This window comes from Podarcis pityusensis (assembly GCF_964106645.2).
Source record: "Podarcis pityusensis genome assembly, chromosome: 16".
Lineage (NCBI taxonomy): Eukaryota > Metazoa > Chordata > Lepidosauria > Squamata > Lacertidae > Podarcis > Podarcis pityusensis.
In genome coordinates, this window is record NC_138041.1 from 18,513,952 (window position 1) to 18,541,741 (window position 27,790).

General features: G+C 48.0%; 1 protein-coding gene across 1 annotated transcript in view; it reads right to left on the bottom strand.

Moving 5' to 3' along the window:
- Nucleotides 1-78: 78 nt before the first annotated feature.
- Nucleotides 79-27,790, bottom strand: part of VANGL2 (VANGL planar cell polarity protein 2) — a 40,941-nt gene continuing 13,229 nt past the window's right edge. Inside the window, exons 2-9 of the mRNA XM_080984259.1 lie at nt 23,733-23,940; nt 11,196-11,471; nt 10,064-10,184; nt 7,396-8,003; nt 6,707-6,843; nt 5,641-5,776; nt 4,974-5,205; nt 79-2,726 (exon numbers count right to left, since the gene is read on the bottom strand). Coding sequence (XP_080840385.1) covers nt 2,466-2,726; nt 4,974-5,205; nt 5,641-5,776; nt 6,707-6,843; nt 7,396-8,003; nt 10,064-10,184; nt 11,196-11,266 — 1,566 coding nt within the window. The 5' untranslated portion in view covers nt 11,267-11,471; nt 23,733-23,940 and the 3' untranslated portion in view covers nt 79-2,465. The remainder of the gene's footprint in view (nt 2,727-4,973; nt 5,206-5,640; nt 5,777-6,706; nt 6,844-7,395; nt 8,004-10,063; nt 10,185-11,195; nt 11,472-23,732; nt 23,941-27,790) is intronic.

The following is a 27,790-nucleotide window of genomic DNA, read 5'->3' on the forward strand; positions in this document are numbered from 1 at the left end:
GGAAAGAAGGTTCTAGAATGCTTACTGCCCTCACCTCCCGCCCCACCCGAAACCGGACAGATCCAACTTAAGAAAACATCTTTTCAAAGTCCTCCTTTAATAATTAAAATTTAAAAAGGCAGAATCCAGCCATAGCGTTGCACATTGGTTTCAACAGGAGAGATGCTGTACTCAAAGGGAATTATAATTGAGAAAGTGCTTCACCTTCTGGCTGGATCGTGCTCCAAATATATATAAAAAATGACACAATAAAAAAAATCACAGTGAAATAAAATTTAAACATCACAGTGATACAATCTGACAGCCCTAGCCAGGCTGTGGCCCTCCAGTTGTTTTGGACTACAACGCCCACCATCCACATCTAGCATAACTGCATGGGCTGAGGCTGATGGGAGTTGTAGTCTAAAATGGCTGGAGGGGAGGAGCCTGGCCAAAGATGCCATTTGAGATTTCTTACCCCAACATCCTTACCAAACCCCCCCAAGAAGAACCACCCACAAAGAGAGAAGGCTTGAGCGGCTCTCACACTGCAATTAGTCTGAGAGCAACCCGACACCTACTTTTAATAATAATTAATTTTATTTTTTTAAAAACAACCCTAGGTAAGTTGAAACTGCAGCGCAGCTATGGAAAGAACCTCGGCAGAAAAACTCCTGAGGTATATTCCTTGTAGCAAAGGGGGGGGGCGGGGGGCAGGGAGGAATTTCTTCCAGAAGAAATAGCCAGACAGAACAATAAACATTTAAAGCACAAAGAGGACGATGGGAGTTACGGCCCAGTGTGACCTCATCAGGCTCTGGCGGCGGGGGCAGCCAATCAACATCTTTGTTCTTGGATTTCCCAAAAGGCATTGAGGCGGCTGGCAGAGCTGCATGAAAGCTCAAGGCAGGGTGGGTGGTTGCCTGGGGAAACTAACAGGGGAGGAGGGGGCTCCTTTCTGGGATGGTAAGATAGCAGCTTCACCCAGATGTTCTATTTCTCCACCAAAGCTGTTCAAGGTGGAGTGGAGGCAAACCACCCCACAACACAGACAGAAAGCTGGCCTGCTTGAAGAGCAAAGCTGCAAATTGCCCATTTCTCACACTGGATCATTTTCTTCAGTGCAGCTGTTATAAGGGGAGAACCTGCTTTTTTAAAATAAAAAATAAAAAAACGTAATAGTGAGGATCTGGAGAGAAAAAATCAACGTGGAGGGAGCAAGGTTGCTCCAGAACTCTGAAATTCATGGCATTTTGCTGTGGTTTTCAAAGAGGGCAGGGTCCACTGGGCAGTTTCCCTGCAGAAGCCTTGTCAAAATGAACAGGAACGCTCACCCGCTCGTGGGGGTTGCCGTTCATTTCAAAGGGGCTTGTGCAAAAGAAGAAGCCTCTCACACTCCAGAAAGGGGGGGGGGGTCAGTTTCTCAGCTTATACCCAAGTCCTACAGAATGTAACAGCCTTCTTTCAAGTCAAACCAAGGGTCAAACCACAGGGAAGAGTCAAGGAGACAAGACCCAGCCAGGAGACAGTTTGGGTCACCCTAGAGAAGTCAACTATTTACAACACACAGGATGTCCTTTAAAAGAGAACAGCATCTTAAAAAAAAACAAAAACAAGTCACCATTTTAAAAACCTCACCCCATCTCCCCCCAAAATGTGTCCTTGTGTGTTTAAAAACTTGAGTCAGAGAAATACCCCAGAGGAAGTTGAAACAGGATGGTTTTAGATCGGACTTGCAAAAATTCGGGAGAGCTGGCTGGGTTGGGTGTTTTTTTTGCATGTGCCACGGAATGATGGAAGATTACAAAAAATAGCAGCCACACAAGCCTACCATCCATAGGCATTTGCTTTCGTGGGACTCCGCAAAAGTCTTGTGCAAGCACAGAGAACGAGAGAAGATGGACGGCAACCACTACAACAGCATCAGGTGATATTTCCAAGGCCAGAACTGTGAGGTTAGAGTCGGTTTGTGTTCTTTTTTAAAAAAAAAACAACCAAACAAACATTCAAGAAGGTTCCTCAGACCCACAACTGTGTTTGGCGATGCTGGTGAAGACAGTGAACGGAATTAGCCCTTAAAATTTGGCACCATAAATTTCAATCACTTCACTCGGGACCAGGCCAGGGGTTGGGGGAGGGTGGGGAAGATACCATCCTTTCCACTTGCACACCTTCTGGGCTCCTGGGAATTTTGCTACCAAAAAAATATGAAAAAGGAGGTACAAGAAAAAAGGGGGCACATCCACCCACCCCACCCCTCCACTGGCATTGTGAAGAAAGGTCCATCGATGGCAGCATCAGAAGATGTAAAGTCGTAGGTGCAAACTCCCAACTCCAGGAAGGAAAACTTGGTGGAAATGCCTCTTTCCAAACCCCGAGCTTGGAAATCTCCTCTAAATTCCTACGAGGCAGGTGTTGTGCACCAGGGCTGCTCCCCGTCGCAAATCGCTCCTCTGGCATCCAAGCCCCTAAACCCCAGATTCAGTTCACACGGAGGTCTCTGACTGAAGCCGCATCACAAACTTGTGTGACTTGGGGTCCACAAACTCCTCCGAGAGCTTGAAGAAGGGGATCTTTTTCGTGCTCACCACCAGACTGAAGTCCTGGCGCTTCAGGACAAAGACCACGCCATCCTTCAAGCCGTTGGTCACTGGCTCCTCGCTGACGAGAGTCCACTGCTTAGCCAGCCAGCGGTCCTTGTGGTACTGGATGGTGGGCCCAGCCGTCAGGTATCGCTCGAGGAAGGCCTGCAGGCAGAAAAGAGCGAAAGGACAAGTCTTAAGAACAGAGGAAGAGCCCAGCTGGATCCGGCCAATGGCCCGCCGAGTCCAGATCCTGTTATCCCAGTGGCCAAACAGAAGCCCCCGAGCAGGATCCGAGCACAACAGCACTCTGGTTTCCAGCAACCAGAATCCAGCAGCATTGCTGCCTCCAACCGTGGAGGCAAAGCACAGCCATCATGGCTCATAGCCATTGATAGCCCTCTCCCTCCATGAATCTTGTCCAACCCTCTTTTAAAGCCATTGAAGTTGGTGGCCACCACTGCCTCTTGTGGGAGAGAGTTCCACAGTTTAACTGTGCACTCCATGAATAAGTACTTTTAAAAGGTTTGACGTTATGTTTTTACATGTGCTGGAAGCTGCCCAGAGCGGCTGGGGAAACCCAGCCAGATGAGCAGGGTATAAATAATAAAATTATTATTATTACTACTATCTTCAGCTTCACTGAGGGTCCACATGTGTTGCAAGAGAGGGGAGGAATATGTTTCCTCTGTCCTCTCTTTATATGCCCTGCATAATTTTGCAAACTTCCATCATGTCATTAATAGACTTCTATCATGTCAAGGAATCTGTAATCTGGCTCTGAATGTAAGGGCAATATCCTACAATCCAATATCCAATGAATGAAGCTTTACTTTAAGTTGAAATATGTAACCCCCACCCTCCAACTCCAATTCAACTGCACTGCCTAACACATGGCAAAAACTAAAATCCTGCTTGAAAGAGCTTAGCGCTTGTTTGCAGGCTACAAAAGCTGGGGAGAGTCACCAAGAAGCAGCATGGGCCAACTTTAACAGTATTTGCAAACATGCTTCACGCTGCTAGGGGGCGCCATTGGTGTGTTTTTGTTTTTTTTAAGCCAACAGTCTCTGGAGCAGGTATCTTTAGCACTTTCAGACTTATAGACCAAACAAGCATTTGGGAACCTGTTTATTGCCCCTTTCCCATATATTTGAATGGTGGTAGTGCTAGGGCAAGCAGGAAGCTACTGCCCTCACTGAGACTTGGCCCCATGACAACACCCCTGTTAGGTAGGCCATCTGAATGAGGGCAAAGCGCTTTTGGCTCCTCTATAGCTCAGACACCTGCAGTCAGGTTCCGCACACATACACAAAAGCCTGGAATGACTAAAAATATTTATATCCCACCGTTCTGTTATACTTCAAAAAGGTGGCTACCACATTAATTAACGAAGACTAAAAATCAAAAGATAAACCCAGCCTTTCCCCAAGCCACCTGTCCCAGCCAGCAACAGCCAATGATCAGGGATGATGAGAGAGAAGAGTCCAAACAGACATTTGAAGGCCCCATAAGTTGGGGGAGGTTGCCTCTGCTCTTGGGCTTTAAAGCCTGAATGGCTAGGGTCTGGGTTTCCTCAGTGTTGAAGGTCACTTTGGAAAATTGCTGAGTGTTATTATTTAAACAGAAGAAAAGCCATTTTTTAAAGAGCTAAATTTGAATCTTCAAGTTCAGAGGCAGTCTATCTCTGAATGCTGGCTGATGGGGATATGCAACTATGGGATGGGCTGCTGCCGTCAGGACAACGGACCAGGTCCAAGCCTTGTTATGATCCAGAACAGCTCTACTTAACTATGCCAAAATGGCATAGCAACAACAGTGACTCTTGGACACATAGGTAAAGGTAAAGAGACCCCTGACCATTAGGTCCAGTCGTGACCGACTCTGGGGTTGCGGCGCTCATCTCGCTTTATTGGCTGAGGGAGCCAGAGTACAGCTTCCGGGTCATGTGGCCAGCATGACTAAGCCACTTCTGGTGAACCAGAGCAGCGCACGGAAACGCCGTTTACCTTCCCACTGGAGTGGTATCTATTTATCTACTTGCACTTTGATGTGCTTTCGAACTGCTAGGTTGGCAGGAGCAGGGACCGAGCAACGGGAGCTCACCCCGTCACAGGATTCGAACCGCCAACCTTCTGATCGGCAAGTCCGAGGCTCTGTGGTTTAACCCACAATGTCACCCGCGTCCCTCTCGGACACATACCCACACCCAAATATTCTAGGTTGCACACCATTATTAATCCTAATCAAGGGCCATTAAAATTAATGGGCATGACTCTCTTGGGCCCATTAATTTCAGTAGGTCTGCCCCACATATAATTTAGGGGATACGATGCAGTTTCTGTAGAAGAATCCTATATAACATTAACAGGACAGCCATTTATCTCGGCTGGCCCTCTGATCTCCCTTTGCTACCTTAGGCGTCATGTCGTGTGTGATGCAGAACTCCAGGTGCTGCAGGATGCTCTCCATCGTGTGGTACGGCTGCTGCTTCGTGGTCCTCAGGTACTTCTGCATGGCCCGGGCCATGGAGGCAAAGATGGCCTGCGCTGCCTCTCGCGGGTCCATGATCTCCCGCGGGTTTTTCTGGTCCTCCTCCTGGAGCCGTTTGATATGAGTGAAGGCCTCCTCCACAGCCACCACCAGCCTGTCGGGACAAGAGGGGTCCTGTGATATAGTAAGCCATGGACTGCGGAACCCATCGCATGCTCACCTCTCAAAGCCACAGCGAGGGGAGAGGAGGGAGTGGAGGGAAGGAAAAGGAGCAAAAGGCATCAGAACGTTTGCAGAAGGAAGGAAAGGTTGCAGTGTGAATTTCATAAATGTGCAAAAACAACACAATTCCACAAGCCATTAGTGTATAAAACGAATGCATTTTAAGTTGTTAAACCGATGAAACAAGTTTAGGTTCGCTAGGGAAGTCAGCACTGAACGATTTCCCAGAATTTCCATAAATTTCACAACTCTGCCTCGAGGATTTTACAGTGCATAATGTCAACTGTAAGGACTTGGCAAGCCAAGCTCAGTTTCTTCTCTGCTGTGGGACGAACAGGAACACACAGCCACCCCCTTTTGTGCATACCTTGCGCGTCTCTTGCGCACCCTGCGCTCATGCTCAGCCTCCTCGTAGTAATACTCATTGTGGCTGTTGTCCCTCCGTCGTGCCGCTGCAGCAATGACAGCCCGCGACTGGCTTGTTGAGTTGTTGGTTGTGTTTTCTGGAGGACGGGAACAGAGAAGGGAATCAAGAAGGCTTGAAATTCTGGCCACCACCTTTTGCAATCACACATAGAGCGCTGAGAGTTTGTTAGGAGATCCCAATTCCCCTCCTACAATTCCCGGAGTGGCTTAACAATCATTCTTCTTTTTCCAGGAAACTTTGGGAAATATTACTCTGGGACAGTAATGGGGGTGGGGGTGGCTCCTAATAACTCTCAGTAATCTTAACAAACTACAGCTCCCAGGATTCTTTGGGGGAAGCCATGACAGTTGAAAGTTGTATCATAGTGCTTTAAATGTATGGTGTGAATGTGGCCAAAGAGGAGAGAGGAAACAGCAGTGAAGAGGCAGGCCTGTGCAGGATGGCGGGGGGGACGGGGACCAGAGGAGGGAGCATAATTCAGTGGAAGAGCGGCCACTGCATGCTCAGCTGGGGTACCAACTTGAATAAAATATGGGGGGGGGGGCAGGTAACCCCCACCTCACATAATTCAGTGGTACCTCAGGTTACATATGCTTCAGGTTACAGACTCCGCTAACCCAGAAATAGTGCTTCAGGTTAAGAACTTTGCTTCAGGATGAGAACAGCGGCGTGGCAGCAGCAGCTTCACATGTACACCTAGCTCAGCTGGTTAGAGCACCGTGCTGATAATGCCCAGGAGGCAGATTCAATCCCCATATGGGAAAGCTGCACACTCCTGCATTGCAAGGGGTTGGACCAGCTCAGTGTTTCCCAAACTTGATTCTCCAGCTGTTTTCAGACTACAATTCCCATCATCCCTGACCACTGATCTTGCTAGTTAAAGATGATGGGAGTTGTAGTCCAAAAACAGCTGAAGACACAACGTTGGGAAACACCGGACTAGATGAGCCTCAGGGTCCCTTTCCAAGTCTACGGTGTTATGATTCAGAGAGCCAGGATCGCTCACCCTCGCCAAGGGAGTACACCTTGAAGCCAGACATCTTCTTGGAGAGAACAGACTTTGGGAGGTTGAGGAGGGCCGGGTTGTAGACCGGGAAGTCGTGGTAGTAGTTCTCCAGGATCCACACAGCAACTCGCTGGATGCTGCAAGGAGGCAGAGAAAGAAAAGGGGGTCCTCAGATGAAGGGAAGCATAATTGATTGACTGGTTGATTAATGGAGTCTCCAGTGCCCGCAGCCTGTTACTTATTTCATTCATTTTAATAATACAACAATAGCAATGATTTCATTATTTATATGCCACCCATCTGGCTGGGTTGCCCCAGAGCTGCTCTGGGCGGTTCCGAACAAAGTGTTTAAAGCACAATAAAACATCAGCCATTAAAAACTCCCCTGGAAAGGGGATGTCAACAACAAATAGTTGTTTACCTGTCAGATGGGAGATGTATCTTTTTTAAAAAAATCTTACTGAAGTCAATCAAACAAATCAATCCTGGCCTTCAGCACCCCAAGATGTGTGTTTTCATGCTGCACTCTACTCTTGTGAATGTAACGTGTCTGAACCTTTTAAAAAAAATTTAAATTGTTGTAACCCGTCCTAGGATGTGCTGGCAAAGGGCAGGTCATTGTCATCATCATCATGATCAGAACAAGCTGTACCGCCAACTGTGCACCCTCCACTGCAGCCCTTCCTCACCTGAGGTGGCCAACGTTATAAAACCGGCTCGCCCCGTCGGTGGAGCGGACAACCTTGAGGGTGAAATGGGGCTGGAGCTGCCGCAGCTCGAGGAGAACCACGGCCAGGTAGTGGACGAAGAGAAGGGCATCCACCAGGGAGACGGCATACTGGACAATGCCCTGGTAGTTGGTGTCGTGAGAGTCCAAGATCCGGACGCCGTAGAAGAGCCAGTAGGAGACGACCAGGAGGAAGACGAGCACCATGAGGAGAGCGCGGAAGACGAAGATCCGCGGGAAGAAGGCCTTGGGGCGGCGGAAGAAGAGGGCCCAGCTGCCCAGCAGGAGGATGAGGAGCTTGAAGGCCACCGAGATGAAGAGCCCCTCGCAAGGTGTCCCACAAGGCTCCAGCCGCTCCCCCCACAGCAGCTGGGGCAGCAGCATGAAGGCCAAGGGCGTGAGGAAGGAGAGGAGGGCCAGGGCCCCGCCCAGCGAGACACCCAGGTGGCGGGAGCAGTCCAGGTGGGCGCTGTCCTCCATGTCCTTGGTGATGCGCGTGATGTCATCGTGGGAGATGCTGTGCTCAGACGTGCCCGTCACCACTGTGGTGGTCTCTCCCCAGTTGTCGTCCTGCAAAAGAAGGGAAAGGGCCAAGCAGGGGCAGGTGAGGGAGCAGGCAGACACCACATGGTAGGACACCTTCTTGCACCTCTGCTACAAATAGGTGCCAGTAAGGGCAGAGAGGAACAGGCCAGGTGGACTGACTCTGCCTGAAAGCTTCTTCATGTGTACTTCAGCAGACGGGTGCTGCTCCTCCCTTGTCTAGTCACACGCCTGTAAGAGCCTGCAGGATCAGGTCAATAACTCATCTAGTCCATCGTCCTGTTCTCACAGGGGCCAACCAGATGCCTGAATGGGAAACCTGCAAATGGGACCTGAGCAAAAAGAGCAACTCTTCACGCCTGCAGTTTTCCAGCAACTGGGATTCAGAAGCATTTGCTTCCTCTGACCATGGAGGCAAACAGAGCAGAGACAAAGTGGCCAGTAGCCGTTGATAGCCTTAACATCCACAGATTTGTCCATCCCTCTTTCTAAAGTCAGCCCTGCCTCCCATGAGAGTGAGTTGAATAGTTTCTGCACCACGTGAAGGTTCTGTCTGCCCTGAACCTTCCAACATTCCACTGTGTGGGATGTCCCAGAGTTCTAGTACAGTGGTACCTCGCAAGACGAATGCCTCGCAAGACAAAAAACTCGCTAGACAAAAGGGTTTTTTGTTTTTTGAGCTGCTTCGCAAGACGATTTTCCCTATGGGCTTGCTTCGCAAGACGGAAACGTCTTGCAAGTTTGTTTCCTTTTTCTTAACACTGTTAATACAGTTGCGACTTGACTTCGAGGAGCAACTCATAGAACGCGGTGTGGTAGCCTTTTTTGAGGTTTTTAAAGACTTTGGTGATTTTTGAAGCTTTTCCAAAACTTTCCCGACACCGTGCTTCGCAAGACGAAAAAAATCGCAAGACGACAAAACTCGCGGAAGGAATTAATTTCGTCTTGCGAGGCACCACTGTATGAGAGAAGGAGGAAAACTTTTCTTTATGCATCTTCCTCATGCCGTGCATAATTTCATAAAGTTCTTTCGTGTCACCCCTTACTCACACTTCCTCTAAAGTTCCGGATGCTGCAAAACCTTGCCTCTTAGGAGCATCGCTCCAGCCCCTTGATCATTTTGGCTGGGCCAGATGGGACTATCTCTGTATTAAGTGTTTCATGTGCACCTCTGTCCTAATATTTTTGATCCCCGATAAGCCTATTGCCAAGGGCTTTTTGATACATTTCTTGCTAACAGGTGCTTTTAACTTCAGTTGGAGCATGACGAAAGTATCTTATTGATACTAGGGCTAAACTAGAACGGTGGCCCCAATGCACTGCCCTCATCCATGGGTGGCAAATGGGGGGGGGGGACTCCTCATCCTGGCACTGTCAAACCGATCTCCTTCCTCGAAGTCTTCCCCAGCACTTCCCCTTCCTTTGTCTTTCAGTTTATAAGCACAAGAATATGGCCCATATCCAACTGCCATAATAAATAAATGACTGACTACATAAAGAACATTTCCATTTGTTTATAGGATCCACCAGCAGCATGGCACATAGAATTTCCCTGCCTGCGAGTCACTTTGGGCAGGAAACCTGTATCCAATTAGGAGACTCGCCAAATACAGAGCTCCACAGAATTCTAGAGTTGGAAGGGACCCTGAGGATCATCTAGCTCAGGAGTAGGCCCAATCGCCTTCTCAATCCGGCCCACGGGCAGTCCGGGAATCAGCGTGTTTTTACATGAGTAGAATGTGTCCTTTTATTTAAAATGCATCTCTGGGTTATTTGTGGGGCATAGGAATTTGTTTATCCCCCCCCCTCAAAATATAGTCTGGCCCACCACATGGTCTGAGGTCCGGATGGTGGACCGACCCATGGCTGAAAAAGGTTGCTGACCCCTGATCTAGCTCGACTCCCTGCAATGCAGGAATATGCAGCTGTCCCATACGGGGATCGAACCAGCAACCTTGGCGTTATCAGCACCATGCTCAAACCAACTGAGCTATCCAGGCTGATGTGCAGGAGGTGATGTGCAGGAGGTGGTGGCCACTGGCCCTCGCAGGGGGGCTTCCCTCTTTACTTGGCCACAAGCCACTCACCTTTTCGTCGCCTCGAGTTGACTCGTTGTCCAGCAGGGGCTCCCCAGGGGCCTGGATGGTCACCGACTTGTCCCCTCGACTCCCATCTCGACTCTTGGAACGGTGCCGCTCCCGTCGATCTCTGCAATGGGCAGAGGGGAGGAAGAGATGCACGCTGAGAACCATGGAAGGAAATAGGACACTGTCCTGCTCAGCGCCTCAGGGCAGCTTCAGCCCACCAAGTCCTCCATCTTGTCTTTGCAGTCGCCTACAGACACAGCCCCACAGTTCTGCAGCTGTTGGACCCGCAGGAAGGTGCCTTGAACAGAATCAGGCCCTTAACCCACTGAGCTCACACATGCACACACACAATGTTTTCGCAATATATTGCCAGGTCAAAAACTATAAAACCGGTCACAATACGAGCTTCAAACCGGTTTTGGACAATATATCAATATACTGCCCAGTCCTATTGTCATGTTTGCTCATTAAACATTTCCAGTTCTTATTTACTCGAGTGTAATGTGCATCTTTCTTGATCAAATTCACTCACCAAAACTAGGGTGTGCATTAGATTTGATGGTGCTTTTGGTTTCAAGGTTTTGAAAATTGAGGTGCACAGTGGATTCGATACAGTAATGTGTAACTAAAGCTTACTGTCATCGTTTTGTAACATTGCAGCAATGAACAAATTTGTATTATAACTTTTAAATTTGTTTGGAGTTTATTATTATGACTTGTTTTAAAATTAAATTTAATAATAATAATAATAATAAGGCAGAGTGTACGAAGAACAGAGCTGTGTGCAAGAGTACTTCATGCTCCTCTTCCTAGACACAAGGTGGGCAGAGACAAGGGAACCCCCTGAACCCAAGTTACTCAGAGCTTTGTACATTAATGCAGTCTCCCAGGGCAGCCCCACATGAGAGCTCACTGCAACAATTTAAACCATGGTTTCCCAAACTTGGGTCTCCAGCTGGTTTTGGACTACAATTTCCATCATCCCTGACCACTGGTCCTGCCAGCTAGCAATGATGGGAGTTGTAGTACAACAACAACTGGAGGCCCAATTTTGGGAAACCCTGGTTTAAACCAACTGCTCCCCCTGGCTCAAAGCGGGAGGCCCAAGGGTGCAGCCTGCCGGCAGACTCACCTGTGCTTCCGGGAGCTGCGGGAATGCCCGGACTTGTAGGAGTACCCGGAATACTGAGACTCGTTGTCCATGTTGTCAGAGCGCCGCGCCTTGTAGCGGTCCACGTTGATGGACTTAGGTCTCCCAGGCCCCGGGACAGCCGCCAAGGCAGCCGCTGCCTCTTTCAGAGTGGGCTTCTTCAGGCCGAGGGGCACCTTCAGAAAGTCAACTTTCACCTTGAGGGACTCTATTTTGATCGGCTAGCTGGGCTCGTCTTAGAAGAAAAAAAGGGGGCACCTGCAGAAGGAGGGAGGCAGAAACTGCTTAACCATGCTCATCACGCCCAGCCCTCGAGACAAGTCGGGAGAGAGCATATGGTATGATCTGCAGCTGAAGGAGTGGCATGTTTAATGCATATTTACTAAGAAAAGACAAAGAAAAGAGGACCCCGCATGTAGAAAAGCAGCACTTCAAGCTAGAACCCTTCTACCTGATATGCTAGCATTCCACCTGCAGGGGTTTGTTTTTTAATGTGTTTGCGCAGAGGAGGGCGGGGAAGCTGGATATACCAGGAGGTCTGTGTCACACCTAAACTGACTATAAATCCAGGTGCTTCCTTCCTCCTTCACCCCCATCCCCAACAGGTAAAACACCAGGAGCAGGGAGAGGAGAGGCTTATCTCCAGATCTGCAGGAAGTCACCCCACTAACCTTTTGGGGGCAGCCCTCTGGGGCCGAAATGCCAGCAGTAGGTGTAACGAACCCACATTCACACACAGCCCTGCCCTGTATTTAATCTGTGTAGATCAGCTGAGGAGAGTTTATCATTGCTTCCCCCTCCTTCCCCCTGAAATTATCGATCTGAACATTGGGGAAGGAGACAATGTGCATTCCCATCAGGGTGCTGCTGAACAGAAAGATTTGCACCCAGTGCTGTGTCTACTTTAACTTTTTGTGTAAGGCATTCGAGGGGGGTTAGGAAATTTTGCTTTACAGTGGTACCTTGATTTATGAACTTAATCCGTTCCAGAAGTCCATTCTTAAACCAAAGCGTTCTTAAACCAAGGCGTGCTTTCCCATAGCAGTGGGGGACTCAATTTACACTCAACAGGAAGCGAAACATGTTCTGCTTCCAAGGCAAAGCTCACAAACCAAAACACCTACTTTGCAGTTTTCTTAATCCAAGTTGTTCATAAACTAAGCTGTTCTTAAACCAAGGCAGCACTGTATTGGGGTCAACAGCCCCCCATGACAGTGGTCAGCCATTCCTTGCCACCAATTCTAGTCTAACCCCCTGCAATGCACAAATCTCAACTAAATCATTCTGTCCACTAGCTACTGGACTTCTTTCAAGGCATCCGCCCCAGTAAGAAACCAGCCCCTCCCCAGCCCAAACAATCAACTCTTACTTTAGAAGCCATTGTCTCAGAAATAGGAACTATGGACACAGAGATCCCGATTCAAAAAAGAGTGACACACCCCATAATTTTCCTCAATACATTCAGGCTTTTCTCTCATCCCCCCCTCAAAAAAGCTCTCTCCCCATCTCCGTACCCACACAAAAATTCTCAGTTGCGTAGGCCAGATCCCAGTTTCACGTACAAGATTTCCTTGATACCGAAAGCCCTCACCAGCATCACGTGATTAGACAGACCCGGTTATTAGGAGAATTAAAATGGGCCTGGGCTTCTAAATCCGACTGTCTGGGTTACAAAGAAGCTTCTCCTGGAAGCGGGAACATCTTACCCCAAACAAGAAAGGACCTTACTGTGCTTGCTCAGTTATTTTCAACAGCTCCAGGGAAGGGAGGCTGAGGCAACCAGAAGTCAACACACATACACAAATGCACAGCGCCACTTGATTATTAGCAATGTTGCAAAATGACGAGCGTTTCACATGACTTATGCTCGCATTAATGTTCTGCTCCAGATATCGCTTGCCTCAGAGCAAGCCCAGGGTTGGAGCCAAGGCAAGGAATCAGCCATCCAAGGCAAACGCGCCCACCGCAGGGCTTCGGGACTCTTGTCCGGGCAAGTCTGGCGCTCTGGGAGGAATCCCAGCCGGCTCGGCAAAGGGGCCTTCCAAAAAAAACCCCAACCTGCCAGATCAGGTTCTTTCCCTCTCCCAGGGGAGGGGCCAGAACAGCAGAAATAGAGGCACCTCTGAGTCGCACCTCCAGATAAAAGGTCCACAGGGTGGCAGGAATGGAGCAAGGCCCCTCGCACGGCCTGAAGCCCTGTTGCCAGCCAGAGTGGGCAATACTGGGCCAGAGAAGCCAACAGTCCAAGCTGGTAGAAGGTAGCTTTTCTGATCTTCTCTGCCTCAGACTTCAGAGAGCTACTGCAGTCAGCAGGGTGAGGGTGAGAGGTCCTCAAAGTCTGGGGGCTTTGGGGCTCACGAGGAAATATAAGAGACGGTCGTGGGCTCCACAAAACAATCATAGAACTGTGGAGCTGGAAGGAACCGCGGGGGCTATCTTGGCCAACCCCCTGCAATGCAGGAATCTTTCACTGCCCTTGAAGACGACTCAGAAACTTCAACTGCCCAGAACTGGGGCTCTGTTTAGTTCTCAGATAACCCTTGTTTTTAAACACCTGCACTGGTTAATTTCTGGACCCTATTTAAGGTGTTCGTGTTTGTGTTTAAAGCCTTAGATTCAGGCCTCCCTTCCCTATGGACCCCCTCGGGTGTTAAGATCAGCAGAGGGGGGCCCTCCTGGCTGGGGTCCACAGAAGCTCAGGGGGTGACAGCTCGGGAGAGGGCCTTCTCTGTGGCAGCCCCTAAGTTGTAGAATTCCCTCTGCAGAGAGATGCATCCAGCACCTTCGTTATTCAGCTTCTGTCAAATGCATCACTTTACCCTGGCTTTTGACATTTGAGATGCATATTTATTTATTTTTTTCTGTGGTTGTAAGTTGTTTTAAACTGTTTTTAATATTGTGTTTTAATAGCTGTCACCTGCCCTGCAACCTTAGGGTGAAGGGAATTAATAATAATAATAATAATAATAATAATAGCGCCCAGTCAATATCTGCATACTACACGCTGGGGACAATCAACAGATGGGGGTTGCTGCCTCCACCTGCAGCCTCCCTCAGGAGTGTCCTGGAAAACACCTGGCTGGCCCTTGCATCCTGGAGGAGATACAGGCTCCCATTACGACCAAGGAAGGCAGAGGCGAGATGCAAGCATGTCATTACGAACTCTGGCCTTTATTACACACAAGAGGATCTGAGGCAGCCTTCTTGTGTGCTCTGTTTATTATCTTATCCACATCCCTCTAGTGTCTTGGGGAAGAAGCCTGTTCTCCTTCTACCTCATCCCAGTTTGTGGGCAATCTCACCACCCTGGGGCCATCACAAGTACTTCTGTCAGCTCTTCACAGTGCCGTTGGGGGGGGGGGGGAGAGACATTAATTCTGGCCTGAGCTAGTAAAGTCCTCGGAAGAGGAAGCAAGCAGGCCAAACAGGAGGGCTCTGCCACCTCCATTCCACGCAAGCCAAACAGACAGCCCACCCCCCACCAGTAGCTGGTCTAGGAAAGACTCCCTCACACATATCCCAAATGATGTCACAGGATGCTGGCCAACCTAAGCTACTCCATTTTTGGTCACCAACCCTGCAACCTATTTAAACCAAATTTATCAACGCAAAAAGGGGGACTTGTTCCAAAAACAAGCTGCACAGAGGCAGGTTTTTAAAAAAGGAAATGCAAAAAGCTGCATTCCTGTAGCCAAAGGTGAGGATTTCTCATTCGCCGCACAAGGCAGCTAATCTGTGCAGATGTCTTGTTGCTATTTGTTTCTGCATTGTTTTATTTGATGTTTTAATGTGTTGTAAACCGCTTTGAGATCCCCCCCCTTAAAATATAAAGCGGTATATAAATGAAATTTGTTGTTGTTTCATCGTTTAAAAAAGGTGACTAGACAATCCGTTGTGGAGACCGTAACTTAGATTTAAGGTGCCATTTGGCAATTAGCTTATATATCTTGAGTTTCTAATTCTGCTACCGGCCTTGGGAGTAAGGAGCGCAGATGTGGACCTAGGTGCCAAAACAAGCAGGAAACCTACATGGGCTTTCAGTGTTGCTCCTCAAATGGGTCACATGCCTCAGTGCAGGGTGCGGGTCCCTAAAGCAGGGGTGGGGAGCAGCTCCACCAGTGATGCTTTGATGGTGCCCAGCTGCTGTTTAATTACCAGGCCTTCCACTTCTCTCCTCTCAGGGCCTCCAGGTACGACTTACCTGCACCATTCCAGACTCAAAAGCGCAGATGTGTGCATGGTAGAGGGGGAGAGAAGGGAAAGGGGGAGCAACTGCAGGAACAAACAAGGCGTGTCCCACCACCCTCCCTCCCCGCAGGGCAGGCCCCAAAGGAAGATGGATTCAGCCACTTCTCTCCAGATTCTCCGAGAATCTGAATCACAGGTCGACCACCCCAGCGCACCTTGCAAGCTCACGCCCAAAACCACTGCCAAGGAGTCCCCCAGTTCAAAAGGAAGATAAGGGAGAATTACGTGCTCTGCGCAATGCCAGAGGGTTAAAGCAAAGGCCTATTAAGTTTTCTGTCGGAGGAGTGCAAAGAGGGCTTTGCCTGTGGCAGGTGGAGAACTGGATCTACCTGCAGCGGGGCAAGTCAACAGCCCAATCCGGGTTTTGATCCAAAAACGCCCCTTTTACATGCAACACACCCCGGCACACAAAGGCAAGGGGGAAGGCCATGGACCAATTAAAGATGGCAGCTACGGAATGGATCCATGCCAAGTCAGCAGCACCTGAAGCTAGTTAAGATAATAAAGGCAGCACACCAATGCTTCTTTGGAAATCAAAATGAGAAAGCCAGAGACAAGGGGTTGAGGAGAGCCCTGCCACTAATTCCCGGTGGAGCCTTGGGCAAGCCACTCAATGCAAGACACACTACAGCAGCCACCCCCAGCCTGCGGCCCTCCAGATGTTCTTGATCACAACTCCCCATCAGCCCTTGTCCCTTGGGACTACAACACCTATCAGACTGATTTAGGTGAGACTGGATTAGATGACCCTTGAGGGTCCCCTTCCAACTCTTCAGTTCTATGTTTCTGTGATGGATCTGGTTGTCCAAAACATCTGGAAGGCACGAGTTGGCAAAGACTATGTTCCTCTAGGGATGTCAGAAGTTACCTTTTACAAAGTCTGCCTTTTTTATCCCTTTCATAAAATTTATATGCCACTTGATTGTAGGGAAAAAACCCTCAAAGTGATTTATTAATCCGTCTAGCTCAGTGCTGTTCTGCCCTGACTGCAGCAGCTCTCCAGGGTTTCAGCCTGGAGTCTTTCCCCGACCTCCCTGGAGATGTCACCTGGAATTTCTGCATGCAAAGCAGATGTTCTACTTCCAAGGTACAGTCCCTTCTTCCCCTGGCTTGCCCAGAGCTCAGCAACCCAAAAAACCTGAACACTGATTCAGAAGATTTTTTTAAAAATCAACAAAAACAGCGTCCCCAATTATTTGGGCAGCCCTTTATCATTTTACCTTTGATTTTAATCATTATTCAAATGTTTTAAACTGCTGCTTTTTAACTGATTTCATTGATACTTTATTCTTTTTTGAAACCACTTTGGAGGTTGTTTCTTGCAATCAAGGGGGGGGTACATAAATTTTTCAAGATAGATGACTATTTTTAAAAATGACTTGTATTAAAAATATTGGTTTTAAAAAACTGCAGACGACAGGCTTTTCCTTAGAAGAGGCCTTCCCCATTCACAGAGGTGCTGTGCTGCCACGTGTGCGAATCACCCAGAAGCAGGATACTCCTCCCCGCCTGCCTGCTTCAAAAATAATTGTTTTAACTGCATGCAAAGTCATGCAACTAACAGAACAGCTCAAGCCAATTCCCATTGCTCAACCGACACTGTGCTGATCGTGCATTCCCTCAGCTGAGTCCTCCTGACTAACACCAGCCCTTTTTTATTGATCTCTTCCTCCTCATGGTCTTCAGCTTCCCCCTCCGCAAAATGGACCTCCGTCCTCCATCCCCGAGTCTGACCAGGCCAAAACACAACAGCAGCAGCAATAACAGACCATGCTGAGCCGCCTCAGCAAAACAGAGCCCAAACACAAAGCGCCAGAGGCCCCCCTCTGGAACAGCAGGACTGCAAGAGGCTTCAGATGGAAGAGTTGCCCCCACCCTTTCCCCAGATTACAAGGCTTCCTTGGCAATAGTTTTATGGGAAACCGGGTGTGTGTGTGTGTGTGTGTGTGTGTGTAAAGAAAGGGAAAGCTAAGAGGAGAATGAAAGGAGGCAAAATGTCCTCAATGTGCAATCAACCGTATGGCTAAGAAATAAGACCGCGGCGCTTCTGCTTTGGGCTTAAAGACAGCAAAGGGACAGGCCAGCTCAGAGCAGGGATGAGGAGCCTCCAGATGTTGTGGGACTCCAACTCCCATCGGCCACAGGCAGCCTGGCCAATGGGAGTTGGGAGTCCCACAACATCTGGAGAGTCCCCATGGGTTGTCCCCATCCCTGGTTGAGAATAACAGCCTGCTCTCGGCATGCAGAATCTCCCAGACTCTATCCCAGGTCCTCCTCAGCTAAATGGAATCTGACATTTTCCTACCTGATACCTCAGGAAGCTGCTAGGTGGGCAAATCACCTGGCTTGGTCTAAGGCCGGCTTAAACTGCAAACAAGACTGTCTACATGAGAAGGGTCTTCTCCCAACCAAGTCAGGCTAACTGGCAACCATGCAGAGCATCTTCTCTGACCAGAGGTGGCTGTGTTTCAGCAAGGACTCAGCCAGTTCTACTCCCCGATATCCAGTTAGCTGGAAATGGCAGGGGTTGAACATGGGGTCTTCAGCACACAGAGACATGGATGTAATTGATCACAGAGTCATGGGTGCTCCCAGCGTGAGGGGTAAAAGCAGGCAGAGCACAGCATGGGCCAGCGACACCATACATTCACATGTATTTTCCAGGGACCATCCTGGATTTACGGAAGCCATCCCAGTTTCTGATTTGATCCCAGAATGTCCTGCTTTTCCTTAGGACATCCCTATTTTCATCGGAGAAATGTTGCAGAGTAGGGAGCTATGCAACCTCAGAGCCAAGGAGATAAGTAACTACAGTGGTACCTCAGGTTACGGACGCTTCAGGTTACAGACTCCACTAACCCAGAAACAGTACCTCGGGTTAAGAACTTTGCTTCAGGATGAGAACAGAAATCGTGCTCTGGCAGTGTGGCAGCAGCGGGAGGCCCCATTAGCTAAAGTGGTGCTTCAGGTTAAGAATAGTTTCAGGTTAAGAAGAGACCTCCGGAACGAATTAAGTACTTAACCCGAGGTACCACTGTATACAACCTTTAGAAGACATCTGAAGACAACTCTACATAGTTTTATAAGGTTTTTTATATGTTGGAAGTTGCCCAGAGTGGCTGGGACAACCCAGCCAGATGGGTGGGGTGGGTATGTATGTATGTATGCTTATTATTATTATTATTATTATCATTATTATCATTATTATTTTAATTAAATAATAAGAACCTATTTTCATCAGACAAATGTTGGAGGGTATGCATTTAAAGAACTATGGTACCACTATCAAGTCATGGCTTCTCCCAAAGAATTCTGGGAGGGGAGCCATTGTTTGTTAAGGGTGCTGAGAGTTGTTAGGAGACCGCTGTCCCCCTCACAGAGCTACAATTCGCAAGGTTCCCTGTGAGGAGGAAACTGATAAACCACTCTGGGAAATGTTGCTCCAGAAGAGGAATTAGGGGGTTGCAGCGTCTCATCACAACTCTCAGTACCCTCACAGTACACAACGGTATGGTGGGGTTGTGGCACATGGGCAGGCCTTATCCCGCTCTGTTGCTGTGGGGTTCCCAATTGTGGGGAGGGCCTATGTGCAATCAGCAGACCTCCCCCTTCACAGAGCAGCCTCCAAAGCGCAGGCAGGGAATAGGACTCATGTCACTGAAGGAAGTGGGGTGTGTGCTTAGTGAGGAGAAGAGATGGAATTTTTGCTCTTGTCCAAACTCTTTCACCTCGAAGAGACGAAATGGGGAATATGGGGAGAGGGGAAAGAAAGAGGACGAAGAACGGGCGGCGGCGGGGAGAGAGTGGCCTTTTGTGCAAGATGCCAGGAGGTTTTCTTGCACATTTATCACAAGAGGAAACAAAAGCTCGCCCCGCAAACATGCACACCCTGGTTGCCTAGGCGATGGCAACAAGGCCTGAGAGCTTGCAGGCCAGCATCCAAAGCGAACTAAAGCAGAAGGGGGGGAGGAACTGGGGGGGGAGTGTTCCCTTGCCTCCCCGCCTTCTCCCCACCCTCCTTCCAAGGTTTGTTTGGAGGGAGGCAGAGGGTTTTCTTAAGAAACAATGCAGCAGAAGATGCGGGGAGGAGGAGGATGAAAAATTTAGAACAGGCCAAAGGACGAGGGGCCTCTTTGGAAAGAACCAGGGGTCGGGCATTGCATTTTCTCAATTTTATTCACAGTGTTATGCGGTGTCTCTGGGGGAGATTTATGGGAAGGAGGAAGGCATTGCAGTGGAAAAGCCAAAAATAAAAAACCAAAGACACCCTCTCTTGTTCTCAGCACCCAACTGGGATTGGAGAGGGCTCTGATTAAAAATCAGTCCCAAAGGATGTGCGGTGGAAAATTAAGCTACATTAATGTGATTCCTGTGAGGCCCTAGACTCTGGGATGCAGCTCAGTGGCACTGTAACTGCTCTGCGTACAGAAGGTCACTGGGAAAATATCACTTGGTGAAGCCCTAGCATGCCACCGCCAGTCAGCATAAGCAATACTAAACCATTAATTTGATTCTGAATTGATTTTAGAATGCTGTGTTACTTTTACTGTTGTTAGCCACTCTGAGCCCGGCTTCGGCTGGGGAGGGCGGGATATAAATAAAATATTATTATTATTATTATTATCATTATTATTATTATTTATGGCTTATTCAAGGCAGCTTCCTAGTTTCCTAGACATGGGAGGAGGTTTCCCACTGCATCTCTGAATGAGCTGTTGTTCTGGTCCAGCCCCCTCCTGACACTGGGGAGCAGGCAGCTTCAGCTGCACAGGGTGTGACTGCATGGGGCAGTCTGTCCTGAAGGAGGATTACCCAGACTTGGAGGAGGCTGCCTCTCTCCACGGGTCATTCTCTGGCCTAATTTCCTTCCAGCCAGCCTCCAGGTGGGGTGAGGAATTAATGGGTCATACTACCAGACCTCAACAATGCGCTACTGGAAGCAACCTAATAATCCTCTGTAGCAATGTGGCAGGATTACTTGCCCTCAGGAGATGTGTGCCCGGAACACTGACTCATCCAGAAGCACAGTTCTTCACCCTACAATGCTTAACTTTCAACAGATGCATCAGAGTAGATATTACCTGCCCTCAGAGAAGCCCACACTCTGGTTTTGCATGAGCTGCTGGTGTAAAGCTCCTGCAAGGCTCGGGGACTTAATTACACATGCTCTGCAACTGCAGAAAGTTGCCAGTTCCAATTCCCAGCGTCTCCCGTCAAATGGAGGAGAACCAGTTTTACTTAGCCAAGGACAGGAGATTATTTTAAGTAAACCTTTCATGCCATGAATTGGCATACCTCTGCCTTGAAGTCAGAAAACAAACATGCTTCAGCAACCGGAAGCAGCAGTGGGGAGTGGGAGGGGAGAAACCTTCTCTGCAGAGCATCATCCAAAGAGAAAAAATGCCCATGACTTGTGCAGAAAATTTGGGCAGAAAACCCACTTTTAAGAAATACATCATTTTTAAAAAAATATGAATTAGTGGCATAAAACAAGTGCAACTGAGAAACCTAGTCAAGTCTAAAATCACATTTGTAACCAACTGTTTTTCCAGCTAAACTTCCATGGAAAGTACATATATTTTATGTGCATAGCTCTTAAGAACTGCTAAAATAAATATGTTAAATAGTTTTGAGTGATATTTTTACTTTAAAAACTATGAAAGGAAACATATACACTAGTTAACAGTCACACTTTAAAATATATACAAGGAATGTAATAAAAATAATTTTGAAGTCAGGATTTCAATATGTTTGTAACATTTAAAAACCTGCTGTGCAGTCCTGCACATGTCAACTCAGAAGTAAGTTCCATTACACTCAGTGGGCGTAACCTTAGGCGTTTATAGGATTGTAGATTCAGGTAGGTAGTCATGTTGGTCTGACGCAGTTGAAATAAAAAATAAAATAAAATAATTGTCCAGTAACACCTTAAGAGACCAACTAAGTCTTTTCTGAGTATAAGTTTTCATGTGTATCTGAAGAAGTGTGCATGCACACGATAGCTTATACCCAGAACAAACTTAGCTGGTCTCTAAGGTGTTACTGGACAATTATTTTTTTATTTATTTATAGGATTGTAGCCTAAGTGAACTTTATGATTTTCCTCTAACCCATGCCAACATTTGATCTCAGGTACTTTGGGTGAATGGAAAAACTTTGCAAATCTTTACATGAAACATGAAATTAGTAACATGCATGTTAGCAAACAAAAGCAAAATAAGTCAAATAAACAACCTCCATCAGGTATCCACTGATTTTGAACGGTGGAAAGTTTTTGTTTCTTTTTTTAAACCATATCACAGATTGGAAGTTTAGGAAACATTGAGCTAGGGCTGGCAATAGAACAAGCATTCTCGTTGGTGCCCACACACACACACACACACACACACACACACCCTGGCACACACAACCCACTGAGTGTTAAGTAAACAAAGGGAGGGAGGGTCACTGTCACATATTTACTAATGATGGCTGTACATTACTCCAGTATCAGAGGTGGTACCCTCTGAATACCAGTTGCTGGGAATCTCTAGTGGGGAAAGTCTTGTTGTCCTCATGCCCTGCTTGAGCTGTCCTTCCCAGAGGACTAGACAGGCCTTTGATCTGACCAAGGTGCGGCTTCCGATTGGCTGCAGGAGCTTTCTGCACTCAATCAGAAGTTGCGGAAGCCATGCTGGACATTTGGCTTCCAAAAAACGTCCGCAAACCGTAACACTCACTTCCAGGTTTGCAACGTTTGGGAGGCAATTTGTTCAACAACTAAGCCGTTCAACTACCAAGGTACCACCTGTAATCCCCTTCAGACTTTCCTGTTCAACATGCAAAGGTGTGAAGCTTAGGGAGCCCAGCACCACCCCTCTTGTCCATAGCACCCAAAGATTGCTTGAAGAGGGCTACAGCCAAGAAGCAGATAAAGTATGAACACAACTTGCAATCTTAGGCTCATGAGCTCATCGCCTCATTCTGGGCAGAGACGTGTAATCAAGATTTATTTGGTCCTAGAGACATCCTCTCACTGACTGCCACGAGGTTCATCCTGACTAGGAGGACAAACCACAGCAAGCTGAAGACCAAACTCTCTTCCTGGTTCATGAACTCACTACTGACATTAAAAATAAATAAATCCAAAAACAGTAGCTAAGACAAAATGCACATCACACACACACTTCTCTGCCCTTACTATTCCTGTTAATCCTTCTAGGTTTTGGTTTTAATCAAAACTACTATGAACAATGGGGGACGCGGGTGGTGCTGTGGGTTAAACCACAAAGCCTAGGACTTGCCAATCAGAAGGTCGGTGGTTCGAATCCCCACGACAGGGTGAGCTCCCGTTGCTCGGTCCCTGCTCCTGCCAACCTAGCAGTTCGAAAGCACGTCAAAGTGCAAGTAGATAAATAGGTTCCGCTCCGGTGGGAAGCTAAACGGTGTTTCCGTGCGCTGCTCTGGTTCGCCAGAAGCGGCTTAGTCATGCTGGCCACATGACCCGGAAACTGTACACCGGCTCCCTCAGCCAATAAAGCAAGATGGGCGCTGCAACCCGAGTCGGTCACGACTGGACCTAATGGTCAGGGGTCCCTTTACCTTTACCTACTATGAACAATAAATAATAATTACTAATAAAAAAAATCTTCCTACCATAAGGATTTCTAGACCCTCCCAAGAAGGGCAAATAATCTTTTAAGCCCAAGGGCCACAGAATCACAGAATTGTAGAATTGGAAGGGACCACGAGAGTCATCCCTGCAATGCATGAATCTTTTGCCCAACGTGGGGCTTGAACCCACAACCCTGAGATTAAGCCATATGCTCTACCGCCTGAGCTATCCACAGTCCCTTCTACACAGCCTTCCAAGAGCAAAATGCCGGTGGAGGGCAGGCCAAAGGAGTACATGGTGCAGAGCAACTAATGCAGATTTCATCTTTGGATAATAGGCTAGTTTGTAAACACACTCAAATGCCTCTTCATCCTCCATGCAGGCAAGCAAGAGCATTATCTATCGGCATTTTAGAACACATTCAAACCAATCAGAAACGCCCAGGATGAGAGGTGTGTCCTGGGGGAGAGATCAGAGGGCCAGAAAGAGATGCCTGGAGGGCTACATTTAGCTCCCAGGCCTGTGAGTCTTCAACCCCCTACCTCCAAGATTTCAGCAGGTAGACACTTCTCTCAGACAGAAATGCACTTAAAAAAAAGAAAAGCAAATTCAGGACAGGGCAGAGACCATGAGGCCTGCACTCCAAATGCCCAAATCTTGCATTAAGCAATACTCACCAACTTGGTGGCACACCAAGGCGCAGTCACGGCTGACGGTCCAGTGCCTTCCCCCACCATCCACTTAGTCCTGCAAGTGGCTGGGCATCATGGAGCCTTCAAAGCACTCAGCAGCTGGGGTCAGACCCCCCGCCCCGTCCCACTCCGTGGGGAGAGCCCCAGCTTTCAACATCTACAACGGCCGCGATGCAGGGATTCTGGAAGCGAGCTGTGGAAAGACCAAACCCGAAATGGGAGATCAGCAAGCAAGAAAACAACCTCCACTGCGCCCGTGATAAGGAGGGTCACTCAGCGATTATCTTATTGCTGTTCAAGCCACTGGCCGTAAACAACCATAGTAAGTACACTAGACATGAGGAATGGAACACAAGATGGGAGACAAGCAAGCCCCCTTTTGTGCATTATTGTGCTGCACTCTCAAACCACACCATGTTGACTCCATGACTTCAGGGTACCTCAAGGACCGCCTCTCCCCATAACAACCGACCCTGGACTCTGCATTCATCATCCGACACCCTTCTTTGTGTGCCTCCTCCTCTGGAGGGTGGCAACAAAAGAACAGGCCTTTTCTGCAGTGGCACCCCTTTTGTGGAATGCTCTGCATTCTGTTTTTCATCACCAGGTTAAGCAGCATCATTTTTGTCTAATACTTTACAAGGGTGGCTCAGTATTACTCCTGGCCTGGAGGGGCAGAGTATAACCCAGCGTTTCTCAAACTTCTGGTCTGCAGCTGTTGTTTGACTACAACTCCCAGCATCCCTGACCACGGGGTCCTGCTGGCTAGGTATGATGGGAGTTGTAGTCCAACTACAGCTGTGGACCAGAGTTTGAGAAACACTGGTATGAACCCATCCATGCCACAGCACAGAAACTAAGGCTGCAAACCCTAGGTACACTCCAGAGGAACTTGCCTATCCAGTGGACACGCAACAAGGGCTTCACTGCAAGGCAGGCGTAGACAAATATACCGGTAGCACATAAAGGTTTCCCTCCAGGCAACCAGCCAAAGAAATAGTTGTGAACTTGGAGGAGTCATTTCTCCTCCTCCCTTCCTTCTCTACCCCTCCGGGCCATCAATGCACAACAACAAAGAACCAGCCTTGGAAGTTGCTGGCTCCAGACACTTTATAGCCTAGCAATGTCTCTGGACTTATCTGCAAGACAAGGCGTGTCCAGACTGTTCCAAAAGGCAGGGAATCAAGTGTTTTGGCCCTTTGGCCCTTCCAAGTCACTGGTATATGAAAGACAGGGGGTGTCCACCAGGCCCCGCCCACCCACAACATCAGCTGAAAAGGAGGAGCCCGTAGCCCTATGGATGATATGTCTCATTGCGCCGCTGTGGACTGATGAGATGTTTTTGAAACCTCAGAGTGGTTTACAAAAAGAACAAACAATGAAATCATTAGTAAACTACAGCTGAAAACAACTACAGTGGTACCTTGGTTTAAGAACAGCTTAGTTTATAAACAACTTGGATTAAGAACACTGCAAACCCGGAAGTAGTTGTTTCGGTTTGTGAACTTTGCCTTGGAAGCAGAACATGTTCCACTTCCTGTTGAGTGTGTTCCATTTGTAAATTGAGTCCCCCACTGCTAAGGGAAAGCACGCCTTGGTTTAAGAACACTTTGGTTTAAGAACGGACTTCTGGAACGGATTAAGTTTGTAAACCAAGGTACCACTGTACTTAAAACATTCAAAGAGTAATTAAAATTGGTAAGCTTAAAACACAGATTAAAACACCCGCCAGAGTTCTACATATCTGGGTACGTTTGCCTCAACAATATTTTTTTTAACAGGGATCAAAAAGAGTAAACATGAAGCTGCCTTCCTGACATCAATAGGCAAGGAGTTCCAAAGTTCAATTTCTTACAAACACAGAATGGATATTGTGTGTCACTTGTAACATGGCATTCTGCAAATCAAAACAGTCAAACAGGCATATATGGGGTAAGGTAATCTTACAGGTAAACTTGCAAGTTATTGTGGGTTAAGCTCAGTGTTTCTCAGACTTGGGTCTGTTTTTGGACTATAACTCCCATCATCCGTAGCTATCACAACCAGTGGTCAGGAATGATGGGAATTGTAGTCCATCAACAGCTGGGGACCCAAGTTTGACAAACACTGTGAAGGTGTGGTCCAAACACCTGGAGAGCCCCAGGTTGGCGAAGGCTTACTTAAGAGGTCATCCCCATTTGACTCAGCTTCCTTCTGCTGCCAAATAGGAATGAGTTCATCCAAATTGGTTTCTAAAGTAAGAGTTGATGGTTTGGGCTGGAGAGGGGCTGGTTTCTTATTGGGGTGGTTGGGCGGGTGCCTTGAAAGAAGTAGATAGTGGGCAGGATGCTTTAGCTGAGATTCCTGCATTGCACGGGGTTGGTCTAGATGTTCCTCAGGGTTCCATCCAATTCTATGATTCTATCACAGCAGTCTGGCAGCCAGCATATTCCACTGTACCTTGTTACTCAGTTTCACAGCTCAACTATTAACAATTTCACACTTGATTCTTCTTGCAGAGCTAGTAAACGTGAAAGGCAAGACAGCCCAAGGGTCTATAGAGCTGGGACGATGGACAATTGACCTGCTAATTACTGTCAATTGACTGCCTTACATTCGATGATAGCTGCCCTATAGCTGAATATTGCACAGTGCCGAAAGGCTACCACGTCAAGCCTTAGAGTTGTACTGACCAGCTAATTGCTATGATAGTCAAGTTGAACCTCCACACTCAGAAGGCCAGACACCTCTATGAACCAGATACTCAGGATTGCTAATGCACAGGGATTGCTAAGACTGTCACTTGGCAGGCTGCAACACACGTCTGGCAGGCAGCAAATGTCCTACTGGGGTTGCACAGCTATACCGTTACAATAAGCTGGCGGCCACTTGGCTTAAGAGATCCAACCGCTATGTCCCAAGAGCACTAAAATGGAACCTCCATGTACAGTGGTACTGTACCTCTGAAGGTCTAATGCCGAGGACACTCAGGTAAGGGCCATCATCTTCCATGTCCTGCTTGGGAGCATCATCCCAGAGGGGCCAGACTAGCCATGACCAAAAACAGAACAATTTACCTGATCCAATATGGTAATTACATTAAGGAACACAGGGATTCCAGGAATACCAAATCTGACCATTGACTAGGTCAGTGTTGACTAAACTCCAGGGTTTCAGGCAGGGGGCATTCCCAGCTTTATCGGGAGATGCCACTGAGCTGCAGCCCCTTCCCTGCCAGTGCTCCAATTGGCACCCCAAGTGCCATCTAAAAACAAAAAGTAGCTGGAGAGGTACTCTCTGGTCCTGTAGGAGTCTGGCCATTTAAGAAGACTGTTGCTCAGCAGCACAGCACATACATGATTTGCATGCAAAAGGTCCCAGGTTCAAGCCCCAGCATCTCTAATTAAATCTAATTAAAGGATCAGGTTGCCAGTTGACAGAGGAGACTTCCTTCTGCCCAAGACCCTCCCAATTGAAACGGATAGTCTTGCGCTGAATGGATGAGATGCCGAACCGAATACAAAGCATCTTCCGGTGCTCTGGGTAGCGGCACCACAATTGCATTTCAAAAACTAAGAATCATCCATTTTTGTTTTTTTAAGAGACACTGAGCTTGTCTCTTTGCTTCAATTCAAAGCAGTAATTTGCCACTGTTTTGGGGCTCTTCCCTGGTGCTCCAGAACCAGGAAGCTCAGACGAAGCATCTGGTCCCTCGCCCTTGGTTGCCGTCTGTTTGTGTCTGCAGAACACGGCTGGCTGTAAATAATTGATTGCAAGCAATAGTTTGGAATTTAATTACATGGTTTTATAATGGTAGACTAACTAACTTGGGGGTTTTCTTGGTTGCAATTAGCAGCCGCTTCGTCACCGTTCTACTAATTCGTCGATTTAAAGAGCTGACAGTTATTGGTGCAACAGTTACCCAAAGAGGCGTAATTATCGTAGATCTGGGGGCGGGGGTGAGAGAAGCGGGTGGGCTCTTCCCCAGCTTACAAAGTGAAGCGGATCAGAACAGCTTCCCTTTCCGCCCACTTCCAAATCTTCCAGGAAGGCGAGAATCAGTG